The sequence below is a fragment of the Alligator sinensis genome, unplaced genomic scaffold, assembly GCF_000455745.1.
Source record: "Alligator sinensis unplaced genomic scaffold, ASM45574v1 scaffold323_2, whole genome shotgun sequence".
NCBI classification, from domain to species: Eukaryota; Metazoa; Chordata; order Crocodylia; family Alligatoridae; genus Alligator; species Alligator sinensis.
The window spans coordinates 449,048-476,938 of record NW_005842392.1 but is presented as its reverse complement, the minus strand read 5'-3'; the positions used below and the strand labels follow the sequence as shown (position 1 = coordinate 476,938).

Sequence of the window (27,891 nt, the reverse complement as noted above, 5' to 3'; positions counted from 1 at the left end):
CTTTCCCTATCAGTTTTCTTACGGCATTCTTTGTTTTGTGTCTCTTTTAGACCAAGTTAGCAGGTGATAAAATGGATGTTTAAAGTCACCAAGGGTTGGTGTCCATATGTATTTTAGCTGTATAAACAGTTAGAATCACAAAGATGCTGCTTTTTGCTGCAGCTGGGAGGCAACTGCATGTTATAAAGGATTTACTGTGTTCCAAGAAGGCATAAGGCTTGGCTATGAACCTGCAGAATAAATTCTTCCCCTACAGCAAGAATCTGCTTTTCATAAACACTAAGATGCGAATGCAGTTATGGAGCGAGGCTTAACAACGTTAACGGGATCAGCTTCCTGGTGAAATGAGCTGCGGGAGATTTGAAGGACTTTGTAGCTAAGTTTCACAGAAATGTGCAGGAGAAAGGAGGGAGCTAGGTTGGTGCACAAAGGCCAGATTGGCATCCCAGGCCTTGATGAGCAGGCTGACAGAAGCAGCATAAAGCCAGTATTGTCATCAGTGGAGAATTACCGTAGAAGAAGCAGTTTGAACAGAGAGAGGCTAGAGAGGCTGAGTTCGACAGGGAGCAGCATCAGGCACAAGCATCCCCTGGGTTGGTGCAGTTGGCTGCAATGGAGGGACATATGGACTGCAGTGTTTTGAGTTGCTGGCCAAGCCATGCAGTTGTGCTGATGATGATCTTAGACAGGGTGACGCATCCCAGCCCTCAATGGCTTTCTGCATTACAAATGAGGTGGTCCCAGAATGAAATGGAAGTCTGAGCAAGACTTGCTGCTGCTCTAGTCCCACCTTGCAGGGTGAGCCAGGTGAGTTTCGGGGAACCAGCTCCTGTCCCATTTGGGCAATCAGACTCAGCCCCTTGTGTTCACAGGCAATTACTTACCCAAGGAATCTCCAGAATTGCCCCTTCAAACCCATATTTGTGGATATTGCCTTGATGTGGAAGATACCTTCATTTTCAGGCCTTGGGGAAAGGGTTAAAGTTAACCCTGAGAAGAGAATTAGTTAGGACACTCCCAACATAATGACTGGGTCCGACATGCTTCTCACTGCCAAAACAAACCATGTGGGAGTCCATCAGGATTTTTTTTTGCATGCTAACTTTTGTGATATCAGTTGCCAGGATCTATGTTTTAATCTAGGTTTATACTGACTAATGGAAAATATCTAATAGCTTCCTTGGGTACATCCATCCTGCCTCTGTGTCTACATTGTACTTACTAAATATTTCAGATGCCCCTATTCCAAAACACTCTATGTCTTTGTAAAACCTAAGTTGGTTCTTTTAGGGATAAGTTTCTGGGTTGTTCTCAAGTCCTGTTCTGGAATACCCAGAGATGTCATGTTTATCCTTTCTAAGGTAGGAAGGAAAATGTTGCCCTTACAATCTTAGTGGGCACATTTATGCAAGATGCTACTACACAGTTGTTACTGCACATTTATTTAGTACTTGTATTAGCAATACTAAATAAATATGCAGTAACTGGAGTTACTGCACAGTGGCACTGGCAAACGTCTTTTAGGTGATGCTACTGCGCAGTAGTCTAATAATACTGCTCAGTAGCACTGTCCGCACTGTAGCATGCTACTGTACAGTATTTTTTGGCTACTGCGCGGTCAGCATCTCGTGTACGTGCACCCACAATCATGTAATTGTTCACAAGCTCCTGCCAGCACCTTTTTAATTGCTCTTGGTCCTTCAATGAAAATGCATTTGATACAGCTTTCCTCCCTTTTCCTTATATCATAGCTCTTCCTCCTGCCACTCCTACTGCACCAGTTATAATAATTTCTCTGTTCCATGCTTCTTCCTGGACATGACAGGAAGCAGAAGTGTCATAATATCACAAAAAGACTCATTCTTGAAGGCTTTCTAGCTCAGTTATGCAATTCCTGAAACTTCCGGAGAAGATTACCAGAAGCAGTGAGCATCAGAAGAACTCTCGTGAGCCAAACTTTCTAAGGTTCCCTTATCACCGGTCACAGTAGGAGTGGCTAGAAGCTAAGTGTGTCTCTGATCCACCAGAATTTGGAGATGTTTCTCACTGAACTGCTCTGCTTCTTCTTCTCTCAGATGATTTTTTTATGTTCCATGCACTTCCCACATGTAGAGAAGATGAAAGGGAAAGTCAGCGCCTGCAAAAACATACTTCAAAAGTTGGTCACCTCAAAGTGGGGAGCAAACCCAGCTACATCACAAACTACTGCTATTGCCTTGTATTACTCCACTGCAGACTATGCATGTCCGGTATGGGAACAATCAGTTCATGTGAAGAAATAGACCCAGTTCTAAATGACAGTTGTTGTGAAATAACAGGGTGCCTCAAGCCAACACCAAAGGATAACCTATACTTACTGGCTGACATTGTACCACCTGATCTCAAAAGAAAAGTAGTAAGCCAAAAAGGAAGATCACAACAGATGGAAGACCCCAGGAAGACTCTGTGGTCACATAGAAGTAACTAAATGGCTTAAAAAGCAAAAGAGTTATATGATCAATGTTGCACCATTGGACCTGATGGCTGACAGGTCATGACTGAGGTTATAGAAGGAAAGATTATGCGCAATCAGGTGTTCTTAAATGGACCAGAAACCCCATGAAGACCTTCCAAGAGGGGCAGATCTAGATTAACCAATATGATGCTGACTGTGCACACAAACCAGAAGATCGAAAACAAACATGATCAAATGGGGCTACTCTAATGATATGAATATGTGCAAATACGGTGAAGTGCAGACTATGGAGCACATGTTCATTTGCTGACTCCTTAGTGAGACCTGTATGAAGGATGACCTCACTACGGCAATGGAAAGAGCCATCGTTTGTGCACGATTCTGGAAAAACATCTAGTTTATGATGAGGACACAAGAAAAAGAAGAACTTCCCACAAATGGTGATTGCCTTTCTCTCACTCTTCAGTCCTCAGTTTTCCTGCCAGCTGAGGCAACTTAACATGAGATTGTCTGGTACCACTCTGTTAAGCTTTGTTCGACCACCTGGTGCTCTAATAGATTAATTGCCACATCTGTTCTCCCTTCTGATTATGGGACTCTCACCCCCAGGAGCCAAAGTCCACCTCTTTTTATCAGCCCGATGACTCCTCAGATGTCATTCTCTCAATGCTGCTTAACGACACAGCTTGTTCAACATGCTACTGTTCAGTAGCAATTTTGTTCTTGGGCACTGTCCTACTTTCAGCAACAATTGCTTCCAAATTTAGCCACTGCAGAGCTCATCCTTCTCTCTTGGCCTACTTTATTTTCCCACCTGGAAAATTCAGTTTGGCCAGTGACTAACTCAGATGAAATATCTGCTTGGTTTCCCAATTCTGGTGGGAAGGGTAACTCTTCCAGGAGCTGTGTTTATTGTGTTCATGCCATTGGAAGGATTATGTTTTTTCATGCAGGACTGTTTCCCATCAACTTCCACATACCGCAAAATCAACATAGCCCTTCATTACTCCCCTGCTTTTGTGAAGTGGCTTGAATCATAGGGCTTTAGAATAGAATTGTCTTTAACACAGGTTCTTTTTTTTTGTCCAAAATGAAGGGGCCTTTGCAGGCTGCTAGCTCACTGCGGTGGATAGTGGGTGGTGATGAAGCTCCTTTGCTAGATCTACGTTTCATTTCCCTCTTTCTCTTGGCTTGCTTTCTGAGCACTGTTTTAAATTCAATGGCCTATCGCTGTAGTTCTATTTTAGGAGTCGTGTTCTGATAAGTTATGTGCAGCACAGCAATATGCTTCTGAATAAGAAGTTAATTATATATAATAATAATTAAAAATAAGCAGTTCATTTATAGCACCTTTCATCTGGGATGGGTAAGAATTAATGTCCCCATTTTACTGATGGGGGAATGACACTTGGGGAGGTTGAGTGACTTGGCTAAGATCACACAGGAAACCAGTAGGAGCATAGCCTGAGTGTATGTCTCCATGGCCGCAGTGGCAAGCTCCAGCTGGGTCCCTCCCAAGTATGCTCCCTCTCTCCATTCCTGTCCCTCTCTCCAATCCTGCTTGCACACTCCAAATGTGGAAATACCTGGGTGCAGATGCTCTAGAGGCTGATTTCTTTTCTCTCTCTTCCAAGCATTGCATAAGATAGGCTTCTACCTTCCCTTCCCCTAGTATACCTGCCTGCCTGCTTAGGAGCACACTGAGGCAGGAATCAGTGACTGCTTTTCATTGCAAGTATGGAGCTGCAAAGATGCGCAACCCCAGAATGTGATCATTGTTGAGTTGAGTATGTGAGAAAGGAAGAGATGTTGTCTGGGGGCGAAATCCTTGAAGCCACTGGGTGTTAGAGCATTCACTGGGTCTCTTGTACTTGCTGGCACTGCATTTGTGGCAGTAGGTAAACAAGTTTAAGCAAAATGAATTCTGATGAATTGTATTTATATTTTCATCTATACTTCAGCATTCTTATATGTAATCAATAGGCTGGATGTATACTGATGGTGCCTCTGTTGAACATGAAGGGGCTTATTTGCCTTGATGAAATTTGGAAAAGAGATATGAAAGACTAGAGAAACTGTAGGTATTGTAGTCCCCAGAAATCATACGAAAGCAGAGCTGGAAGGGACCTCACAAAGTCAGCTAATGCTAGATCATCCCCAGCTAAATCATCCCAATCAAGTGTGTGTCTATCCTGTGCTTGAAAACTTCCAAGGATGGAGATGCCTCAGTTTCTCCAGGTAGCCTGTTCCAGTGCTTGACCACCCTCATAGTCAAAAGGTTCCTCCTAATCTTCAACTTAAATGTTCCTTTACTGTACCTTGAGGCCATTGGTCCTAGTCCTGTCCACCATTGGCCAGAGACAGAAATCCATTTCCATCCTTTCTATAATTGCCCTTCAGGTATTTGAAGACTGTTATCAAATCCCCCTCAATTTTTCATCTCCAAAGTAAGTAGCCCTGGTACTTTCAGCCTTTCCTCATAAATCTTGCCTCTAATCATTTTTGTTGCTTTATGATGGACTGCTTCCAACCAATCCACATCCTTCTTGAAGTGTGGGACCCAAAACTGGACACACTACCCAGGTAAGGCCTCACCAGTACTGAATAGAGCAGAAGAATCACTTCCCTAGGTTTGCAAGCGACGCTCCTCTGTGTGTTGCCTTTTTTTTTCCCAACAAGAGCACACTGTTGGCTCATATTCATCTTATAGTCTACTGCAGGGGCGGGCAATTATTTTGGGTGGAGGGCCGTTTACTGAGTTTTGGCAAGCCATTGAGGGCCTCATGACAGGCAGCCAGGGGCAGATAAATATTAATTTTCTAAATTTTTTAGCGGCCCTGCAGGCCAGATAGAATGGCCTGGTGGGCCGCCTTTTGCCCACCCCTGGTCTACTGTAACCCCTAGGACCTTGTTTTCAGTACGGCAGCCCAGCCAGTCATTCCCCAGTCTGTATTTGTGCATGCAATTATCCCATCCAAAGTGCAGGACTTTACCTTTGTCCTTCTTGAATCTTATCTGATTGATTGTGAACCATTCCTCCAGTCTATCTAGGTCATTCTGGATCCTAGCTCTACTCTGTGGGGTATCTGCAACTCCACCCAACTTGGTATTATCTGCAAATTTGCTAAACGTGCACTTGATCCCATCATCCAAATAATTAATGAAGATATTAAACAATACTGGACCTAGGGCAGGCTGTTGGGGAACCCCACTTGATACCTCCTCTCAACTAGACATTGAGCAATTGATGACTACTTGTTGAGTACAGTGATCCAATCAGTTATGCAGTACTTTAATCTAGTTTGTATTTCCTTAGCTTGTTAATAAGAATGTTGTGAGAGACTGTCAAAAACCTTTCCAAAGTCAAGGTATATCACATCCACTGCTCTTCCCCATCCACAGAGCCTGTCACCTTATCATAGAATAAAATCAGGTTCGTCAAGCATGACTTTCTGTGGTTGAATCTTTCCTGGCTATTCATGATCACCTTGTTCTCCTCTAGGTGCTTCCAGTGGATTCCTTGAGGACCTGGCCCATGATCTTTTTAGGTATAGAGGTCAGACTGATTGATCTATAGTCTCCTGGATGGTTCTCTTCAGGACATGCTAGAGAGTTGTTGCTGGAGAACTGCAGTCCATACCGATTTCATTCTTTGGACAAAAACAGTGTTTCCATCTCCAGTTCATCTTCCTACATTAGAAGAATAAAATTCATAATATAAGAAAACAAGGGAAAATTTTCCCTCCCAAGTTTAGAATCTAGGTAAGAAGGGAAGCCAACGTCAGGGAACAAGAGGCCTGGGTGGGTAGTCGGTCTGACTCTTGGATGAGGCAGTGCTGTGGCATTATAATCTTGAGAAGAAATTTATTTTTTATTTGGTTGCTCCTGGCAAGGTTCACTATAACTTTGTGTCTGCAGGGCCTGAGTCTGTGATATGTGCTTATGTGCAGCGTACTCTGTCAGGCACTGTTGGCTGGAGCTTGTAACAAGGTCAAGCTTGATGACTTAGACTGACATCCTGCTTATATCTGGCTTGGTTCTTTTAACATTTTATATCCTAGCACAGTTTCTGCTTCATTTTATTACAGGGTCTCTCCAGGTCGATAAGGCAGGAGTATATTTAACCTTAAATAGAATTTGTTCTTAATTCCTTTGGGTCAGATTGTGTTGTATATGCAAGGAACCTCTTTGTCTAGGGTCTGGGGAGGCAGGGCTATAGTTCACATATGTGCTTCCTGCCTGCTGTGTATTGTGACTGCGCATCCATGCTGTACTGTATGGAAATACAATTCTTCACGGAGTTCTTCCCTCAAGGGCATTGCTTGACACCTATGTCTGGCACAGTCTATCCCTATATAATTTGCATTGCAACACTGTAGAGCCCAGCTGTACCTCCATGCGTGGTAGTTTTATATGCATGTTGTCACTTGGTCCTGTCAGATCGCATTCCTCCTCTCTCAGAGAGAAATCAAATCTGAGTGGAGGGCTTGTGGCCCAGACCAACAGGCACTGAACCAGAAAGGAGAACATTAAAAAGAAAGAATAAAGAAAATCAGTGTCCAAGTTGACATGTGCTGGGTTTTGGATCACAAAACAGACAGATGCTGAATGCCAAAGCTGGTGCTTGGTGCATAACGTGATACTTCTGCTCCTCTGCCCAAAGAGTAGGGTCACAGGTCATGTTGTCTGAAGGGGAAGAGGAGACGGCAATCGGAAAACTGAGATGATGGGGCCAAAAGCAAGGGGCAGCTACTTCACTGATGTGTCATGCTGCAGAGTCAAGCCCCCTCTACAGACCCTTCTTAACAGGCTGGACAGTTCCTCCAGATGAAACAGAAGTGTCCATTTTGGCAGATGAAATGAAGATCATGGACATGATACGAAAGTGCCTCAGGCACCTGTAACCCCTTTCTCCCCACTCTTCCTGGCTTTAACTGTGGCGTATGTTTGGACATTATGTTTGGATGCTTCACATGGAAATACAGAAAAGAAAACAAGATTTAGCTGAAGGGCTGCAGGGACTGAACACACTGAAGAATGACTGCTGGGGTGGGGAGAAGAGAACCATCTGTAGGCATTTGCCTTGTGTGAAAACCAAGGCTCTGATTGTGATCTCCTTTACATCAGTTTTCATAAGCGTGTACTCCATTGGCTTCACTGATGTTATTTTGGATTTACCTCTGTTAGTGAGATTGAAATTTAGCCACTGAACATAGGGAGGGACTGTGTTAGACTAATGTAAACCTCTGTGACAGAGCCAATGATGGGCTGAAAATCAACAAAGGAAAATTCAGGTTGACTATCAGAAGCTTCGTAGAAGTGAAGTTGAACAGGTTGCAGAATAGCCCCATAGGGGAAGAGGTGGAGGCACCCGTATCATGGTAATTTAAAAGCAGGCTGGAAATATAACGTATAATCATTTTCTTGGCCAGAGGATGGATGAGACGGTTGACAAAATGGGTCTTTCTGTTTCTTGCATGTGTGATTTGGGTACTTCCTGTCAGCATCCTCTTTATGGTCCTGCTTGCAGTAAGCTTTCAATGTTCATATACTTCTCTCCCATGTAACTAGCACACAGCAGGCCCTTCCTCTTTGACCATAGATGCAAAGTGCCTGTCATCACTCATGGTTCAAGTTCAACTTGCACTTGTGAAGCTCAGCACAAGCCTAAGAAAACCCATAGACTAAAAGGAAGCAATAGAGATAAGGATAAGGCTAGAGATAGCAAGTGGATAGAGAGAGGCCTGCAGAGGAGTTGAAGGAAACAGTGAGTCAGTATTACATAGCATGATAGGCAGTAGTTTCAACATGCCAGCTGTGTAACCATTAAGTATTTTGTAAGCATCATGAGCTTTAAGAAAGGGTTTGAAGAAATGCATTGATGGAGGAAGGAGTTGTTTGCCCTGACCTTGTTTGACTCACTTTCTCACTCTTTCTATCTCTCTAGTGAATTTGCCAAAGAGCGTGAGAGGGTGGAAAACCGCCGAGCCTTTCTGAAGCTCCGTAGGCAGCAGCAGATTGAACGAGAGCTAAATGGGTACTTGGAATGGATCTTTAAGGCAGGTAAGAAGAGAGCTCTCTTCCTGGTTTGTCTCAACATGTTTTATCGTTTATGCCACCTTGTGATGGTAAAGAATATTATGTCCAAGAATTAGAGCTCAGTGGTGGTGATAATAGTAATGCATAGTTTGTATGCAATACTTTTCATCAAGAAATTTCAAAGTGCTTTATAAAGGATGCCCGTATTATCCCAGTTTACAGGTGGGGATATTTGACCATAGCAAAATAACAACTTGTCCAGTGTTTGCCAACAGAGTAGTGGCACAATTAGAGCTCAGTGGTGGTGATAATAGTAATGCATAGTTTGTATGCAATACTTTTCATCAAGAAATTTCAAAGTGCTTTATAAAGGATGCCCGTATTATCCCAGTTTACAGGTGGGGATATTTGACCATAGCAAAATAACATAACTTGTCCAGGGTTTGCCAACAGACTAGTGGCACACCTGGGAATAAAACCCAGGTTCTTACGCTGCCAACCCTTATTGAAATCTATGCTGACACATGGGGCATGCTGTCTTAACAGTGCCCTATGGTGCAACCATAAAATAGGTCAGAAATTGTCTGCTGAAAACAAGCAACCACATATCCAAAATAGGCAAGTGAATGCAGTCTCATACTCCATGCACTTGTACATACCTGTGAACTTGTGTTCATAACTTTATGCCTGTGTTGAACATGCACAGTTTAGGACCAGTAGTTGAAAAAAACAGCCTTCCAGATCTCCAGTTGTTTCCTTTCTCTTTTTCATTGGATTTCTCTGCCCTTCTGCAAGCCCATCAGTCATAGCTCTGCCCCTCTATGAACTTCTCTGTGGGCTTTCACATGTGCTGGGATTTGAAAAGGAATTTGCAGTAGTCAAGACATGATATGATAGTGACTTGGATGGGAATTTTGATGGCTAGAGCTTTGAAATGTTAAATAGGAAGAAGCAACATCAGTTAATATATGTCCACCGAACCCATTATTTCACATAATACAATGTAAAGGGGCAATCAAAAGCAAATTGCATTGACCAACCTTTATTGAATGTAACTGCTCAACAGGAACTGTCCTCAATTAGTTAACCACATTTTATCTCCCTTTAATTCTGTGGTTCCCTAGCTTTCAAGAAAGGCATCATTCACATTATTTTCCATTTATGAATTGTGTCTTAATTATTTAGAAATTTTTACTATTCCAAATTCAAATTAAGGAAAGACTTAGCTAATAGGTAGAGCAAAGGATGCCTTGGTTTTAATCTTGACTTTTGTCACTATCTTGTTTTAGGGCCCTGTCACATGGGACACTTAGCACATGTTAAATGTACTTAAAGCACTGGTGTCCGTGTGTTCAAGCAGGATAACATGTGCTAAGTGATCTCCTAGCATATTGTATTGTAATAAAACTATGCCTTTTTGAGTGAGAAGTATCTCCAGTTTATATTAAGTAACATGCATTGAGCTCATGTTGGACTGCTCCAAAGAGATAATTGTGGTCCTGGAGCTGGGACCTACAATCCACTGACTGTGGTTATCAGCTCTAGGACTGCATGGGAGTCTTGAACTGGCTCTAGCACAGTCCTGGGGCTGAGATTGGCAATAAAATGATTTTCAGTCTCAGCCCCAGCACCTCACCACAGATGGTTCAAGATTCTGGTGTGGTGCAGGGGCTGGGACTGACAATCATCTAATTGTCAGTTGAGCCCCAGCCCAGCACTAGAGCTGGCGCACGATTCTGGTGCTGAGTGATGGCTGAGACCAACAGTCCTCGATCGTAATAAGCATTACTGTGTGACTGCTCTGAACGTATTCTTACTTTTACTACAAAACACAGTAATGCTTATTACAATCTCAGATAAAACACATGCTAAGTGTCCCATACAATTAGGCCTTAAGGATAACAGTGTTTCCTCTAGGGCTATGTGAAGCTTCGGTCCCCTGATTTGATTCGGCGGAGATTCGGCCCAATTCAGTGGCCTAATCTCTGAATAAGAATTGAATCAGAGGACCCTTTAATATCTCTGAATCAAGTCAGAACCCTCGGTGGCCAAATCTCTGAATCCAAATCCAATCAGAGGACCCTTTAATCTTTCTGAATCGAATCAGAACCCTCCGAATCAATTTTGAGAGATTTGGAAGATTCAGCGATTTGGACATAGACACAGCTTTAAATGTTTCTTCTACATACCTCTAGGTAGCAGGCAGCTCGTGAACGCTTCAATGCTGGGGCGGATGGAGCATCCCATAGAAGCGCGGGGGGCTCCCCAGTGCGCTCAGCAGCAGACCTAGAAGCGGACCAGAAGCACTTTCGGTCCACATCTGGGTCCACTGGGAAGCATGCAGCAGGGTCCCCCCACGCCCTCCTGGCTTGGTGACTGGTGCCTCCTGGGTCTGGGGGTGTACCCGGGGTCCCCCCGCGGCCAATCACCAAGCCAAGGGAATGCAGCAGAGGCCCCCCCAGCACACTCCCCGGCAGACTTCTGGTCCACTTCTGGGTTCACTGCCAAGCATGTGGAGGGCACCCCCCCACACTCCTGTGAGATGCTACATCCGCCCCAACATCACAGCAATCATAAGCTGCGCTGCTACCTCAAGGTATGTAGAAAAAACTTTTAAAGCTGCATCTATGTCCGAATCAGCCTCGAATCTTCAGATTTGGATTCAGCCCAATTGAATCAGGGACAGTGATCAGAATCAATTAATTGAATCATTGTCCCTGATTTGGGCCGAATCTGAACCGAATAGTGCCAGCTTCGCATACCCCTGTTTTCCTCCACTGTGATAGGGGGTGGCTCTATGTATACTGGTAAAGAGCTTTGACATGTTATACTGAAAATTTCTCTGTGGCTATTGTTAGTGTTTATTGTTTGAAAATGGAGATGCGTAAACTGCAAAACGTACAATGAAATCCATTCCTATAACTTTGCATACTGCATCTTCCGTCCCCCCAAGGGAATGTCTGACTGTTGCATCACTTTGCACCGAAATGCTGCAGGAGTGTGTGGTAGGAATTCTACAAAATGCTTATCTTTTTGTTTTATCTAATGACACAAGATCCAGAGGGACATTTAGAACTGCAAAACTGAAAGAAAGTAGCTGAATCAGGGAATAATAAAACAGTCCTACAAGGCAATGTTGAAATACAATAACAATATAATACACTCTCCTTGTGCTGCCTGAAGTAAGCTGCAGACAACTCAGAAACAAATCAGATTAATGAACGGGTATTGAAGTTTTGCCATTCACTTTACCGGGGCCAGATTTTCATGCGAGGAGTACATACGACGATAGGAATTGCCAGGCCGGATCATTCCAGTGTTTTTTTCTAGTCCAGTAACCTGTATCTGATGTTAGCCAGAAAAAGCTGCTTCAGAGGAAGGCAAGCATGCCATAGTGGACAGTCATGAGCTATACATCTTGTAAGGGAAGTCTCTTCTTATTGTCCCAGTGATGATAAGTTATGCATCTTATTCATGAGACTTTGTATTCCAAGTAAGTGTGCATATATGTGTATATTTTGTTCTAATATAACAGCCAGTGTTCTCAATATTCACGTAAATGTCTGTATTTTAATTTTGCTAATCCTGTTGCCCTCAGTGATATCCTGAAGCAATGAGTTATACAGATCAGTTATGTATTGCATAAAATATTATTTACTTCCATCAATTTTAAGATTTGCATTTCAGTGTGGTTTTCTCTTTCCCCATGTGGGAATGTCAGTAGGAACACCTGATACCTCCCTTTTATACCATTCTTTATTTGGTATATTCCTACCACATTTCATCTGATTTGGCCTCCTTTTAAGCAAAATAGCCCAAGTATTTTCAGTCTCTCTCCTTTTATAAAAAACTCTCCAGGTTTCTAATAATTTTTATAGTATCCATCTCCAAGCACTTCCTATTTTTTCTGAGATAGGTACGAAGAAGCAAACACAATTTCCCATGGAATAGCATAGTGGTATTATAATATTTTAACACTATATTTAATTTGATTTTTTTTCTGCATATATTGTTTGTTTTGAGCTCTGCTGCACATTGAATAGAGATTGTCATTGAACTATCTGCAGTAATGACCAAGTCTTTTCCTCAAGGGCTACAACTAATTTATAACCTAGCAAGATATCTGAATAGCTGAAATTATACCTTCCCATGTACATTCCCTTGCATGTGTCAATGATTAATTTCCTCTACCATTGTGGTGCTCATTCACTGAGCTGTGTTAGAGGTCTTTGAAGTTCCTCATAGCTCTCTCTATATTAACCTAAGTAATTTTATACCATCTCTAAATATTACCACCTTCCTGCTTGTCCTTTCCCCCAAATTATTGACAATTACATCAAATAGAGGTTTACTTACCATTTTGCATTAAACAGAATTTTGAGGAATCCTATTATTATCCTTTTGCCATATTGCAATTCAAGTGCTTTATCCCTCATAAAATGAAAGCAGTAAATCTTTGCTTTCTGTCCCTTGCCATTTTCTGACACCAAACAATACCTTATCTCTTATCCTGAACTAATTACTATCCTTAATAGACATTTGTGCATTAGAAAATTTAACTTCACAAATGTCTTGACTCCTCAGTAATTAACTTTTAGCCTAAATCTTTCAAGGATTCTAGTTTTTTTGCATTTCATTTTCCTATGTTAAAATGAAGGAATTAAAGCAAAGAAATTATTGCAATCATTTAAAAAACTCTTAAGAGTTGCTGAAGTAAGTGCTTCAGCACTATTAAAAGACTTCAAAGCTAACTGATTGTTGCTGAGTCACTAAATAAGTGCAACTCCATCTGATGCAGAAGCAGACCTAACTGAACCTACTATAACTTAGGAGTCTGTAGCATAGGCAGAGGCATGTCTAGCCAAAGCATCAATAACACAATCATTTTAACTGGTGGCAACTACTTATGAAAGCCATGCATAATACAAGAAGCCTTAAAGATTTTAGGTGTAAAATTGAGGACTATGTGCATGGTGGTGAAAAAGGACTTTGAATCAGGACTTTGTGTTGGGATTTTAAGAGCTGCAGTCTTAGGGAAAATACCCTGCCCTAGCTAGGAGTTATCCCTATAACAGCCTATGGTGCAGCCACTGAAGGACTGATAAGAAAAATAGAGAGGTGGCATTCATGACATGTTACCCTGGCTGTCAGAGGCAGTTGCAGCCTGCGAACAGCATATAGGAGCTCTTGGGGAGATGTAGATACGGAGAAGACAGGCTGATTCAAGGAAGGCATTACATATGTAAAGAGGCATTATGGAAGCAGAGTCTAAAGCAGGGGTGTTCAGCCTTTTTGAATGTGGGGCCGGATCACAAACTTTTTATCACCCAGTGGACCGGCGAGCCATATTCAGAGACCTCATAGGAAGTGGTATCACATCAGGAATTGATGTCACGTGACCTTTGACACCAATGAAGTTGCAGGAAGTGACAATGAAATGGGTCTAAATAACCAGATCAAAACTCTCCCTCTATAGCATCCACCTGGGCCACTGTACGGGACAGGATACTGAGCTGGATGGACCATGGGGCTGACCAAGCATGGCACTTTTTATGCTCTTATGTTCAGAAGCTCTTATGTTCTTTGGCTGAGCTTCCAAACTATGGCTGAGATTTGCAAAAAGGGGTAGATAGGCATGTTACAAAGTTGTCATAAAAGATTTGGAGCCCTCTAAATCCCATTCATTTTAACGGAAGTTGGCCTTTTGACTCAGCTTTGAAAATCTCAGCCCAAGGTGCCAACCAAATAAGTCAAAATATATTTTGCATTTCTATGCAGTGCATCTATGTGGGGCTCTCCAAGCATTTTACAAACATGAAATGAAGTCTGTCCCATCCAGAGCAGCACGCAGCTGAAGCTGGCTTCCCACGTGCTACTGGGGATGGGAGGGCTTCTCCCCGCCCCAGCAGCACATGGGAATCTGGCTTCAGCTGCGTGCTGCTCCGGATGGGACAAACCTGCCCGGGTCGGAACCAGCCAGCAGAGGCGGTGGGGGAGCAGTGTGCCGCTTGGGACAGACCAGCGCAGGTAGCGAGAAAGTGCAGCTGAGCCCCTGCTGCTCCGGCTGGGCTCATCCTGTCCTGAGCGGCACATGGCTACTCCTCTTCTCACACGCACCGCATCGGCAACGTCAAGCTGATGCGATGCGTGTGGGAACCTTGTCCCTTCCCTAGCCCTTCAGCAGCCATTAGGAAGCAGTGTTTACTTTCGTTTCCCGTTGCAGGCTGTATGTTGGACGAGCCTGGTCTAAAGGTAGAAGTGACTGATGTTTAAGTATGATCCTCCTCTCAAATGTTATTAATCTGGAGTGTCTAGGTTCAGGTCAGTAGAGTTACTTTAGGGTTAAACTAATGTGAGAGGAGAACTGACATATAGTTTAAGGTCAGAAGGAAACCTTTAATCAACTCATCTGACTTCTATATTGCATATGCCATAGAATGTAACCTAATGATTTGTACATCAAACCCGTAATCTCTGATTGGCTGTCTCTTTTAGAAAGAGAGCTCGAATAGCAATTTGAAGCCTGAAGAATGATACTTATAAACTTAAATCTCTATAGAAGCATCAGCACTGCTGAAATGTAGGCACGGGTACAAATGCCTGTACATTGCATTGGTTTATCCCTTACCCTACAGCTGCAAGTCTCTCAGCAAGTGTCACATCCTGAGTGCATTCAACAGAAAATTAAGTCTAGGTGGAAACCTGTACATTTGTTGTTGTGTGGGAATATCTTCACTGTCTCACTACAAGATGGGGAAGGGTATTTTTTCAATTATTATTTCTATTTTGGCCAGAAGAGAAAGCAGAAAAGAGTTGATTTTAAATTGTCCCCTATACAGAAATTTAGGAGGAGCATTGAGGAGAGACTGATGATGCAATCCATGAAAGTGATCTTGCCACTGTTTTGTCATTTAACTCGTGGTCAGTAGCACCTGTTAGGCTGTCACGGTGCATTTCTAAGGCAGAACTAAAAACTAGAATTCTCTGTCTAGAAAGAGAAAAGCACTCATAAGCCCCCAAATATTCTTTTGAAGATGCTTTTCTTATCTTACATGAACATGCATCATTTGAAAACATTTGGCTGTGGAGACTGAAAGTCTTACAATTCAGAGCAAATCGGGCTGCTTGCATTTTGCATTTTAATTCCTTTCAAGTCCATTGCCTTCTCACAGTGCTTCAGCATCAATTCCTCTGTGTGTTTCTTTTCTCCCATAGTAAGCAATCATAAGGAAGTTACATTTAACCTTCTCTTCTGGCTCATTGTTGCATGAACATCTTACTTCTAGCATCATTAAATTTTTAAAACATCAGGATTCACTCTTTGTGAAATGCACAGAGAGGAAACCATTTCTTTGCACAGTTGGAAAAAGAAACCCAGGTTAATTAGAGATGAAGACATATCATAGATCAGGTAGGAAGGTGTTCACATAATGGGATAAATTATGTGCCCTCATGATAGTTTACCGAGATTCTTTTTTAGACACACTTTTTTGTCTTTCCTATCTTACAGGTTTGAGCCCTAGCAGCATAATTAAATTTTTATGCTTGTTTGTTTTTCTATTGCATTCAAATATGTAATAATTTCAATAATCCATCCTTTTTCTGAGGACATAATGTCCTTTCTCCACATGTCAAAGACAGACAAGTAGCAGTAGTTTCTCTGTTGCAGGGTACATACTGCGGGCTCTTCAAAAGAAAACCTATCTTTATTTTCAGTCCTGTGCTGTTCTAAGCCTGTTGTCAGTGCTTAACTAGGAACAATAAATCTAAACTTGATGGCACCCATCACTCTGGTCTCTACGTGTGGATTGTAAGAGACTTCTGTGGACCCCTTGAGAACGAAGGGCAGAGGTTACTGATATAACATTTGCTCTTTTTCACCCCCTCAGTTATTCTCTCTGCTTTAGAAATATCACCTATCTCCCCTCCTCTGTAGTTTAGAGATTTTTTTTTTTTATAGATCACCCAAGCCTTTTCTTTCAATCATTGTATTTCATGATGATCACTACAGGCAAGTCAACTATTAATCACTTGTCAGGAATTGCCAGGATGGTGGATGGAAAAATAATGCTCATAACAAGTGACACACCTCTTTGGCACACAGCCTGTCAGTGAGCTTTCAAGCTTGCATAAAACCATTGGGTATGGACAGAAGAAACAGTTGTGTCAATTTTAAAGCGGGAGAGAGGGGAAAGTCTTACTATGCATTATTTACTCTGCTATAACTGCTTAGTTCGTTCACTCCTTCCTATGGTCAGTGGAAGCTAAACTCTGGTAGTTTTTCCTTGAATGAAACACCTGCTAAATGATTATAGCTTAGGTACTGGAGAGACAAAACAATCATAGCAGATCTGCTTTCTGTGCAATAAGCCACTTTTGAGCTCAGTATAACTGTTTGGTTTCTCATTACCTTCTGATGTGTTGTGTCAAAAATAGTATGTGACTGGAAGTGGCTGGAGATAGAGCAGGGGTAGGCAAAATGCGGCCTGGGGACTGGATGTGGCCTGCCAGGCCATTCTTTTGGGCCCACAGGGCCCCTAAAAATTTTAGAAAATTAATATTTATCTGCCCCTGGCTGCCTGTCATGCAGCCCTTGATGGCTTGCCAAAATTCAGTAAACAGCCCTCCGCCCAAAGTAATTGCCCGCCCCTGAGATAGAGGAAGCTAGGGAGCTGGGGCTGAAGGTACTCTGAATGGAAACCCTAGTGAGAGTCAAATTTGGGTTGGATGTTTTGCTTGAAGATTCCTTTCTTCCACTTTAAGTTGTGGGAGCAGTCAATTCAAACCATGTTCGGGAATTCACTCAGGTCTGCATGCTCTGAGGAAGCAGAGTAAGGACCCGGCCAATTATTAATTCGTTTTTGAGAGAGAGGATGTATGATGTAGGCGGAACACATCTGTAGTATCACATAGCCCCCACTACGTCTATTTTAGACTGGACATTAGGAAGAGCTTCTTCACAGTTAGAGTGGCCAAGGTCTGGAACGGGCTCCCAAGGGAGGTGGTGCTCTCCCCTACCCTGGGGGTCTTCAAGAGGAGGTTGGATATGCATCTAGCTGGGGTCATCTAGACCCAGCACTGTTGCCTGCCTATGCAGGGGGTCGGATTCGATGATCTATTGAGGTCCCTTCCGACCCTAACATCTATGAATCTATGAATCAGCATTTATAATTTTGAGTTCTGAACCCTCCTGATTGGGATTCACCCTGTAGTCATCCTGGCTGATTATCTGTCATGTTGCGATATTGATATACCAGGTGGCTTGTTGTTGTGACTTATTGCCTGGGGACAGAAGTTACATATAAACCAGTTGAAATGATTGGAAACTGGTTTAAACCTGTAACAGAATAGAAGTTCAGTGCACACAAACCGTTTTCAAAATGGCCAAAACCAGCTTAAGATAAACCTGGTTGGATATCAGACTTAACTGGTTTAGATCAAACTGGTTTATGAAACTTCTGTCCCAGATCCTTTCCTGGTTCAAGTTTGCTCGCAGTCCCCCATCGTACCAGGATGCTTTGCAGCTCTAGGCTATGTTGTCTGCTCCAGTGGAGCAGGGACTGCCTCACCCCTCTGCTGCTTAGCTTGCTTCTTGCCTGGGTCTGTCAATCTATTGGGGAGAGGGGGGAGAGGGGAACAGACCCCCCCATGCCAGGGTCTACACAGCACATGGTGGGAGGGAAAGCCCCTGTGGTGGGGGCTTTTCAACCTTTGGCAGCCCTCCCCACTCCCCCTTCCCAGCTGCTGATTGCTTCAGCGACTGCCACAGGGGGGAGGGAGAAGAAGTCCTCTCAGCTGGGTGCCTGAGCCCCCCAAGGTGGGGGCTCCCTGATGCCCCCATGCTGGGCTGCATGGGCTGGCACTCAGTCAAAAGGACTCCTTTTCCCTCCCCCCTGTGGCAGCAGCTGCAGCAGCAATCAGCAGCTGGGAAGGGGAGGAGGGAATGCCCCTTGGCTCCCCAGGGCTGCCTGGGCTGGGGAACCCAGGCTGGGTTCCCCCAAGGTGGGCCAGGACCCAGACAGGGGCTCCTTAACCCCTTGTGTGGGGATAGCAGGGGGTTGGGAGCATGTGCTGGGGGTGGGGGGCGGGGACAATTGGAGACACTTGGCTGGCCTGGCAATGGCCACAGGCTGGGAGATGTGCTCTAGCGCACCCAATCTACTGGCCTGGGTCTGTGCAGGCCTCCCCCTGCCTTTCCCATTTGAAAACTGAACATCAGTTCAGCTGGTTATCGGTTCAACCTACGCAGCTTAGAGGAACCTGCCTAAATTGAATCGATTCTGCCTCAGGCTTTTTGACCCTCTGTACTTAGCCACTGTGGCTTTTTTCATAATGTTCACATGACCTAAAAGGCCATCCTAAGACTTGGAATTGTCTTTCAAGTGATACCAAAGTATGATGACGAGCCTTTTGAAAATCTTACCTATAAACTCAGTAGACATAAGCCCAAGGAACCAAGGGGGAAGTAGGAGGTTTGGTTGTTTTTTTTTTCCTTTTCTAAATCAGTATAAATCCACTGTAGGTTCTGTATGGGGTTTCAGGTCAATCAGATCTGGGGCAGGTGGAAGGGAGGGGACGGCAACAGGACTGCAATATGTAAATTAGTGGATTCTATAATAAAATAAAAAACAAGGTTGCTCATAATCACAGAGTGTTCACTCTTCTAGGCCTAAATCTGATTTTCCATAAGCACATGCAAACTCACAGAATTACGCTTACTTGCAACAGGTCTGAGGCTGGTCTAGACTGACTGTCCCTTGAGTCTCACCATTTTCTAGCTCAGTGTCTGTAGCATTCACCCTTGTTGGCATGTCAGGGGTTTATTACCTGAGGTCCCACAGGCATAATTTAATCTATTCTAGTCTCTTTCCTGGTTTATCAAATTTAGATGTTTGAATTTGTGTTTTCATTGTCGCTTACATCTATGTGGCAGAAGTTATGGATAGTAGAGGTGTGTGAAGTGGGCCCTATTCGATTTGGATTCAGCCCGAATCGGGGACAGTGATTCGATTTGTTGATTCGGATCGCTGTCCCCGATTCAATTCAGTCATATATGAAACTGAAGATTTGATGCTGTTTTGGAGAATCAGCAATTCAGACATAGGCACAGCTTCAAATATTTTTTCTACATACCTCAAGGTACCAGTGCAGCTCATGAATGCTGCAGTGGTTGGGCAGAGGAGTGTCTCTCAGGAGCACAGGGGGCCCCCCCACACGTGCTCGGCGGCGAACCTGGAAGTGGACCAGAAGTGCTTCTGCTGCACTTCTGGGTGTGCTGCTGAGCGCACTGGGGAGCACCCCACGCTCCTGTGGGACACTCTGTGCACCACAGCATCACAGCATTCATGACCCACCTGTTACCTAGAGGTATGTAGAAAAAACATTTAAAGTTGTCTATGCCCGAATCACCAAATTTCTCTGAATCAATTCAGAGGGTTCCAGTTCGATTTGGAGAGATTAAAGGGTCCTCTGATTCAATTTGAATTTGGAGATTTGGCCACTGAATCAGGCCGAATCTCTGCTGACTTGAATTAGGGACTGAAGCTTTGCACAGCCCTAATGTATATAGGAAGACCTACAGTGTTAAGGTACATAAGCCATGTTTCTGCTAATACAGGATTGCTCAGTATTGCATGTTTCCTAGGCTTTTGCTCAGGTCACTTTTGAATGGGCAAAGTGATAGGACCACCACCTTTTTCCTTTTGAGATTTCAGAATTATTCACAATTCCCTTACTCAGTTTGTCCCAGTTCTCCTGATTTGAACTGTGTACAATTCTGAGTTGTTCTGCTTTCAGTTTGGACTATTTTTTTTCTATTTTTCCCCTTCACTCCCAAATAATTTTGCAGCTCTTCTCTAAACTGCTTTTTGTGTATAACTTTTGGATACCAAAGTAATTCAGAAATGAATACGCTACCTGATTAGAAATGCACCTGTGCCATTTAGAGTAACGGTTTCTCTTTCTATGAACCTGGTGCCTCTGCAAATGTTCCCCAATTCTATCGACCTTTTTGATATCTTATATAACTGCAGACTGATGTATAATTTGCTTTTATCACATGTAAGTCTCTTAGCACGATTACTTCCCAAAATTCTTCTTTCCATTGATGATATGTCTCCCCCATATTTTTACCATTAGATGCACTGGGTTTGCATTTTCCAAGTTGGGTATCATTTGCCCTCTTCTCCTTACAGTTCTAATCTCTCTCATCCCCTTTGTGTTATTTCTCTGTCCTTTCAGTTTAGTGACTTTTCATTAATGTAGCATTTACTACTTCTCCCAGATCATTAACAAAGATGGTAAGTAAGATTGGTTTTTAACACCTCTTCCTTTCTAGACTGATTCTTTGGCACCAGATTTTGATATTTAGCATGTTTCTTTTGCCTGTCTTCACTCTAAACTGATCTTTTTTTTAATTCCCCAAGCAAGATTTTAGAAGGATTTTGTATCACTTAACAAAAATCCCAGTCAATACTGACATCAAGAAATGTGAAAGGACGTTGTTGTTTACAATGATGCAAAGTCACGTGTGGTTCAGCTATTAGTGATTTGGCACTGGAGATTTCTAGGTTTTCCTTCTTAAACATACCCTCCCCCTCAAAAAAAAATCACTATTTGACAGAAATACATCAGAACATTGTAGACCTGTTTATCTGAATTGTACTGATTTTGGAAGTGCTGCTATAGAATATTATGTAGTGTAATTTCTTGTGAATGAAACAGCAGTGTTTTCTTTTCATGTCCTTATGATATTTGTCCTACTGCCCACTCAAGAAAAGCACAGCAGGTTTCATTCTTTAGATTCGGTCAGTACTAAGTTCATACGTTGTAGGAAAGTAGAATTACTTATGCTTATTTTAGCAACAGTTTGTATAAATATGGGGAGGAAGGTGTGTGCCAAGCTATTTTATAGGAAATACATAATTTAACTAAGTTGCAGTGGCTGAACTGTCGAGCCGATGAGAATGTAGGAGTTTTGCTGTTGATTAGCAGGGCCAGGTTTTCACCAGTTATCCAGTTGGTGACATCCCAATGCATCATCGTGTACAACTGTGTGTGGCAAGGGTGGCTTATGTCTCCTACTGAGGAGGGGAGCCAGTGACTAACAGGCTAAAGTCCTGGCACTGACAACAGGGTGGCTTGGAGAATAAGATTGGCACAGATCTGAGATCTGCAGAGTGAGCACTGTCTTGCTTTCAATCAATTTTAAGCCATTGTCCATGAAGTGATTTGCTGTATCCCATTACAACTACTCTGGATGTGCTTTTCTGCAATCTGAAGGGTGGAGACTGGGCAGAAAGGCATAAGTAGGGCTTTGGCTCAGCCCTTTTATTTGCCAGAATAGGTGGTTTAATGTGAGGGGGGAAGCAAGTTTGTGAGCAGGGAAATAAGAGTCAGTCTTCCAAGGTTTTTAATAACTCACTTCCTTACCTGAAGCAGGAGGAGAATGAAACTGGGGTGGGAGGGAGAGAACAGAATTGTGACTGAGGCTTTTACTCAAGACTGTATGCAAAAGCTTGCAGTAATTATGTGGCATGGCAAACTGAGATTGGTGAAACCTGTGGTACATGCCCACCCACACTCCATCCCAGGCAGTATGGCAGTGCAATATTTCCAAGGTTGAGCGCTTGCTGTTTCCCTTTTGCAGAAGAGGTGATGCTGGCAGAAGAAGATAAGAATGCTGAAGAGAAGTCCCCTCTGGATGGTAGGTCATTTTACCTTGTACGTTTCCTTTTGCAGTATGTGAGAGGTTCTTGTGCTGTATGCTGATTTGTTTTTTGTTGCGACTGAGAGGGTCATAGGCACTGTACCTTTGCATGCACTTGAAAACACTCATCCTAGCCTTGGAGGGAGTCCAGCTAAAAATTCCCTTTTCCTATGCAGGGCCTTCTCGAGCTTCCATGTGGATGATCAGTGGTTATGTGATATGTTAGTCTGGAAAGGGGATCCACATTTGAGATCTTCCAGAGTCCCCATTCTAATTACAGGGCTATAGTATGAATGGGGCACCTATCAGCCTATGGATAGCACAGAGGAATGTGTCTATTTGTAGCCTTGAGATAAAAGCTTCAGTGTGGATACCAGCAGCGAAGAAGTAAGGGTAAGAAGGCAGGGCTCTAAATCTAAGCTTCCAAATGGATTTGGTAAACAGACTATAAGACCCCTGTTACTTGTAAGCAGTAAGACATAACAGGGTGTGGTGATCCTATCTAATGTCTAGTACTTGTACAGCTCCTAGTGGTACAGTGTTCGTAGGATGACTCAAGATATTGCACTGTTCAGCACAGGTGCAGTGAGAATATGGAGACTGTTCTCCCTGTGCCTCAGACACCGACCTCTAAGGAAGTTACAGTCAGTGAAACTTCAGTTAAAGACTCTTCCCTCTCCCTTTTCTGACAATCTTTCGTCCTCCCATGTCTCCTCCTCTTCCCTTCCCTCCCCTCCCCTTCCCTTCTTCTTCTTTCTCCTCCCATTCACTGTCAGGGAGGGCCGCCTCCGAAGGGCCGATTCAACCAGGCACGGCACCGGCGGAGACTAGCGGCGGCAGCAGCTACAACAGTGAGTGGATTGAAAATCAACAGGGGTTTAGGTGGCACAGTGGGTTAATGCTTTTCACTTGTGGCTTCCTGAGGAGATCTTGAGTATCAAGGTCGCTGGTTACCAGTGTTTGCTGGGATTTAATCCTAAATGACCACTGATCCAACATACACACTTAGCCTGAATTCTGGCAGGCCTTGGCATGTCTGGTGATCTGTGCTTAAAGAGGCCCAGGAATGGAAAAGCAAGGAGTGCAGCAGTTCAGAAATGAGGCAATTTTGGGATGGTGAAAGTTTTTCATAGCACTTGGATGACACCAGTATGACCCATTCCTCTTTTTAACAAGTATCTGTTTGGGGGTGTGGATGCATATCACATTTACATCAGTCTAACTGACCTTTATACCAGTGTAAACCAGGAATGGACAAATGATGAAAACCTCTGCACCAGGGTAATGTCACCAAAACCAGTGTAAAATTGCTCCTGAAAGAATCAAGTATAAAATTACACCAATGAGGTATAGTAGTACATTGTAGACACACAAATGGCGAAGTAGCCATTTGCTTAGTGCAAACAGGCTGTTATTAGCTCCCCTGCTACCAGCTGACATGACACATTAATAGCAGCCTGCAGTCTGCTACCCTGGTATAAGATGCTCAATTGTCTTCCATAGACCCTGGAGTAATTTACACCAGTATATAAAACACTGGTGTTAATGTGTTGTTTGTCCCAGCTTTTCAAAACCCAGTTTGAAGAGAGTGGAGTAATGTAAATAAAATCAAGATGGGCTTAGGCTGCAGAATTAAGACCTAGACCTTACATGACCCAATGTTGGGAAGAGTTGGGGTCTAGGTTTGTTGTTTAGTTCATAGTAGTTCATGGTAATATGTTTGCAAAAATTGTTTTCAGATCACAGTTTGGGGTATCCTTCCAACTCTAGCATTCTGAGGCTTATGGATCTGGGAGTTCTGCTTGGTCCTTTCTCTAAATTGAATCATGCAACAGTTATGAGAAGATGTCAGATACTGATGAGGTGGTGCACTTCTTGCTTAGTCATGTCAGTGTAGTTTGCTTAGGATAAGAGTCTGCTTTTCACATTAGTCTAAACCTTGATTATCCTGAGTATAGTTTTATATGTGCACTTAGTGGACAGTATGTATCACCACACCATGGAGTGTCTTACTGCTGTTATCAAGCTGTATTTAATTATTGTATTGTTTTTAAACTGTTACCAAAACTGTATAATTTTTTCCTAGTAGTTCTCACAATTCCAAGGTAGGTAGTCTAGGGCTATAAACAATATGTAAGTGTTGACAGTGTCGGGGGACAACTCTGCGCCGCCACTCCTGCTGCTGCAGGGCCCTGGCTCCAGCCAGGCCCTACTATTGGCACAGAAATCTGGGAGGCATGTGCCCCGCTATGCATCACCTATGTGTAGGGCTCAGAATAGCGACTGGAAATCAGCACTTCCATTATTTTCATGGCTTCACTACTGATATGTGATGTGTCCATGGGCAAGTCAGTAAATCTTTGTGCTTTGATTTCCCCATTTGTGGAATGATACAGTGATAGAACTACTGTCCTACAAAGACCGTTCTGGACCAGGTTGATGTTTTCAGTGTCACAACATCCCCAGTTGGAAGATATCGTGCAGGAGGAGAAATTCACAATATCTTTAGAATTTGCTTTTGCTGTGGTATTTCCAAATGATACAGGGGTAGAAAAACATTGTTGGTTTTTTTTTTAAAAAAGCTACATGCTCTAGAAAAGCAGTATTAATGTTTTTAATAGATAATAGAGCTCCTGTTTCATATCTTGTCACGGCTCAGAATCTTTCCATTAAGCAAGAGCCATCTCTCTTCTACTCAAAGAAACCCATCTGATATGTTTGCTCTCCCCATCTTCCCACTTCAGTTACAATGAAGTGTAGGTGGGCAGAATTCTTTCCTGGCAAGCCTTCAAGATCTAAAAGATTAAATAAATAATGACCCTGACATCAAAGCATGCGGAGGCCCCAGTGCAAAGCTGTAGGCTGATCGATTTGCTACAGCTTATCCTTGTGCAGCAGCTTTAAAATGGCATTGGGAAGTAAATACAGGTCCTAGAGAGTGAGAGGCAGAGAAAGGAGAGAATCCACTACAAAAAACATATTGCTTGGCTTTTTTTTTTTTTAATTTGCATGCAGTGTTGAAAAGAGCTACAATAAAGAAGAGCAAAAATGATCTGATTCATGCTGAAGAAGGTGAGGATCATTTCACAGACATTTGCTCTGTTGGTGAGTACTGGCTCCATATTCATTTGCTGTGAAAATTACTTGGTCTGAATTCTTAACCTTGCATTCCTCTGAGCTGCTGCTTTGTTTCCACAGACTGCCCTTAATTGCCAGAGCCTTTGGGAATTGCTTGTTTCGAGCATACCAGGAGCTCTCCTTTACCCTTTGGCATTTCTAAGTGAGAACCAGATGCCATCGTAGTGTGAGGGAGTACTCAGGCTAGAAGCCAGAGCGTGCTAGAGCAGCCCTCCCTTCCCTTCCACAGTACTGAGCTGTGGCGGGGCATGGCCAGGCCTTAGCAGGGTGCTCTGATTAGCCCAGAAGGGAATTGATAACAGTGTTTATCACCCCATTAAGAAAACAACAGAGGGACATTATCAGCTACCTGTTGATTCAGCACGGACTGTAACCAGCATGTGGTCTGCTAGCTAATTCACAGGCACGTCTCTGCAAGGCAGAGAGGAGGGGGGAATTGCTGCTTAGCAGGGAGTAGTGGTGGTGGGTAGGGGGGCAGGGAACAGCCTGAAAGTCTCTGCCAGAGCTGCAGCCAGGGAGCAGAGGGCAGGAGCCAGCCCTGCTGTGGAGCAGAGAGCCCTGCCCAGCCCAGAGAGCATGCCAGGATGCTGGGGGAGTCTGGTTTATCATAAACCAGCAAGGAGTCTGGGACAGACTTTGCATAAATTGGTTTGAGCCAAATCAGTTAAGACTGATACTACATTCAGCATGGTTTATCTCAAACCGGTTTCAGCCATTTTCAAACTGCTTTATGTGCACTGAACAGCTGTTCTGTTATAGGTTTAAACCAGTTTCTGATCACTTAACCCAGTTTATGTGTAATGTCTGTTCCTAGCCCATGGGTTCTCACCCAACTCTGTAATGCCTGGTTAAAGTGGCCCTGCATATAGAGTTGCACGCTGCACCCTTTAAATGGGCCATTCCAGAGAAATTGGAGGTGTCATGGCTCCCTTTGGCGCACACTGGCTTTTGAAGGACCTGTTTGGTGAGTTCTTATTCATGCAGATATGCCCCAGATAGGGCCTTAAAGTGCAGTCTCGGCTCTTCTGTGGTAGGGAGGAGATGGAGTGGGCAAAGAGCCAGTCACATCTGCCGTAAATGACCAGCATCCCTTTGGGATGCATTGCAGGTTTCATTAGAGAATGGCTTGTAACCAGGATGCTCACAGAGAATCCCTGGGTTTGAGCTGTGTGCTAACCTTGTGACACTGGCCCCCTCTACATGTGCAGATAAAGGCATGATTAGATCTACTGCATGCTCCACACAATTGCGCCTCCTGCCATGCCAAACGTATATGGCAGGAGGCACAACTGTGGGATCGCATTTTAGATCCAATCATGTCTTATTGCCAATGCAGGGAGAGCCCAGGATTGGGTTCCCCCTGCACTGACAACAAGCAGGCTTCCATCTCTGGGAGCCCCCAGCTGTGAGATCACATGCAACTGGGACTGAGAGACTTGAGTGGGCTGTAGGTTTCACACACCCTCAAGCTTTAGGGATCATGGCAGCCACAATCCCCAGACCTTGGGGGTTTCATGCGGGGTGAGGTGCATCTCTGCAGCTGGGAGCCCTGTCAGCTGAATAAAGGTTGATAGCAACCAGCTATAAAGTTAGTATGCATTTTTGAGGTCTAAATTTATAGCTGGTTGGAGCTATTTGTCATGCGATAGCTACTTTGCAGGTATAGCTGGTCTTAAGGTAATTGCACAATTAACCAGTTAGTTGCATAATACTGTTTATGTGCAGAGAGGGCCACTGATCCTACTCTTGTGTAACAGATTTCTGTGTTGCTAAAGTCACATGTGGAGATTTGTGCTCTGCACCACGCTCATGCCCATATACTGAGAGAAGAGTACACCATGATTCATGCCTGCCCCAGATCTCTGCCAGGACCACACAATCTTAGGCAGGAAGGTAACAGAACTCAAAGGCTCTGCTTGTTCTCCAGTGAACTGGGGGCAAATTCCTTGCCTAGACCTCATAGTTGTATATGGTAGAACAGTGAAAAGGGGTGGAGGCTGCAATGTCGAGCAGGATCTCAGTAAGAATAAGCAAACTATAATGGCAGCCGTTATGGAGCCAGGAAAGGGAAATACTTACACATGGTAGATCTCTTCCTTCAGTGGCAGTGGGATTACAGCCCAAGCTAGGGAAATGTATTTTCTAGTAAATCATTTTTTTCCTTCTCTACCCAACTGAAACCTTATGAGGAGAGTTTGCTGGTTAAGTTACTATTATGCTTTGCTGCTGTTCCAGTGGATGCCGTCATCCAGCTTCGGTAAATGCCATGGTGCTTTGCGGTGACTGCAGTACCACAGTCTGTGCTATTCATGTGTGATGTGTGAGCACATGTCGGTGTGCGCACACCAGTGTGAAAGCATGACGGACACACTCTACTCTCTGGAAAGGTGGCACTTAATCTTTAGAAGAGTTAAAGGGTTCTTACATTGAAGAATGTTTTGCTGGGATTGAGCTTGTATATCATGCTTGACACTGTCTGCCACCCATGTCATATTCCTAGCAGTCCCCCCCTGACTAGCCATAAAACATGCCACCTGCTTAAACTGCTGCC

At 43.6% G+C, this 27,891-nt stretch overlaps 1 protein-coding gene across 1 annotated transcript in view; it reads left to right on the top strand.

The window, feature by feature from the left end:
- CACNA1B (calcium voltage-gated channel subunit alpha1 B) overlaps window positions 1-27,891 on the top strand; it is a gene marked incomplete at its 5' end in the record, with an annotated part of 468,581 nt that overhangs the window by 243,414 nt on the left and 197,276 nt on the right. Inside the window, 4 exons of the mRNA XM_025211184.1 lie at window positions 8,403-8,518; window positions 22,143-22,199; window positions 22,979-23,053; window positions 25,218-25,307. Coding sequence (XP_025066969.1) covers window positions 8,403-8,518; window positions 22,143-22,199; window positions 22,979-23,053; window positions 25,218-25,307 — 338 coding nt within the window. The remainder of the gene's footprint in view (window positions 1-8,402; window positions 8,519-22,142; window positions 22,200-22,978; window positions 23,054-25,217; window positions 25,308-27,891) is intronic.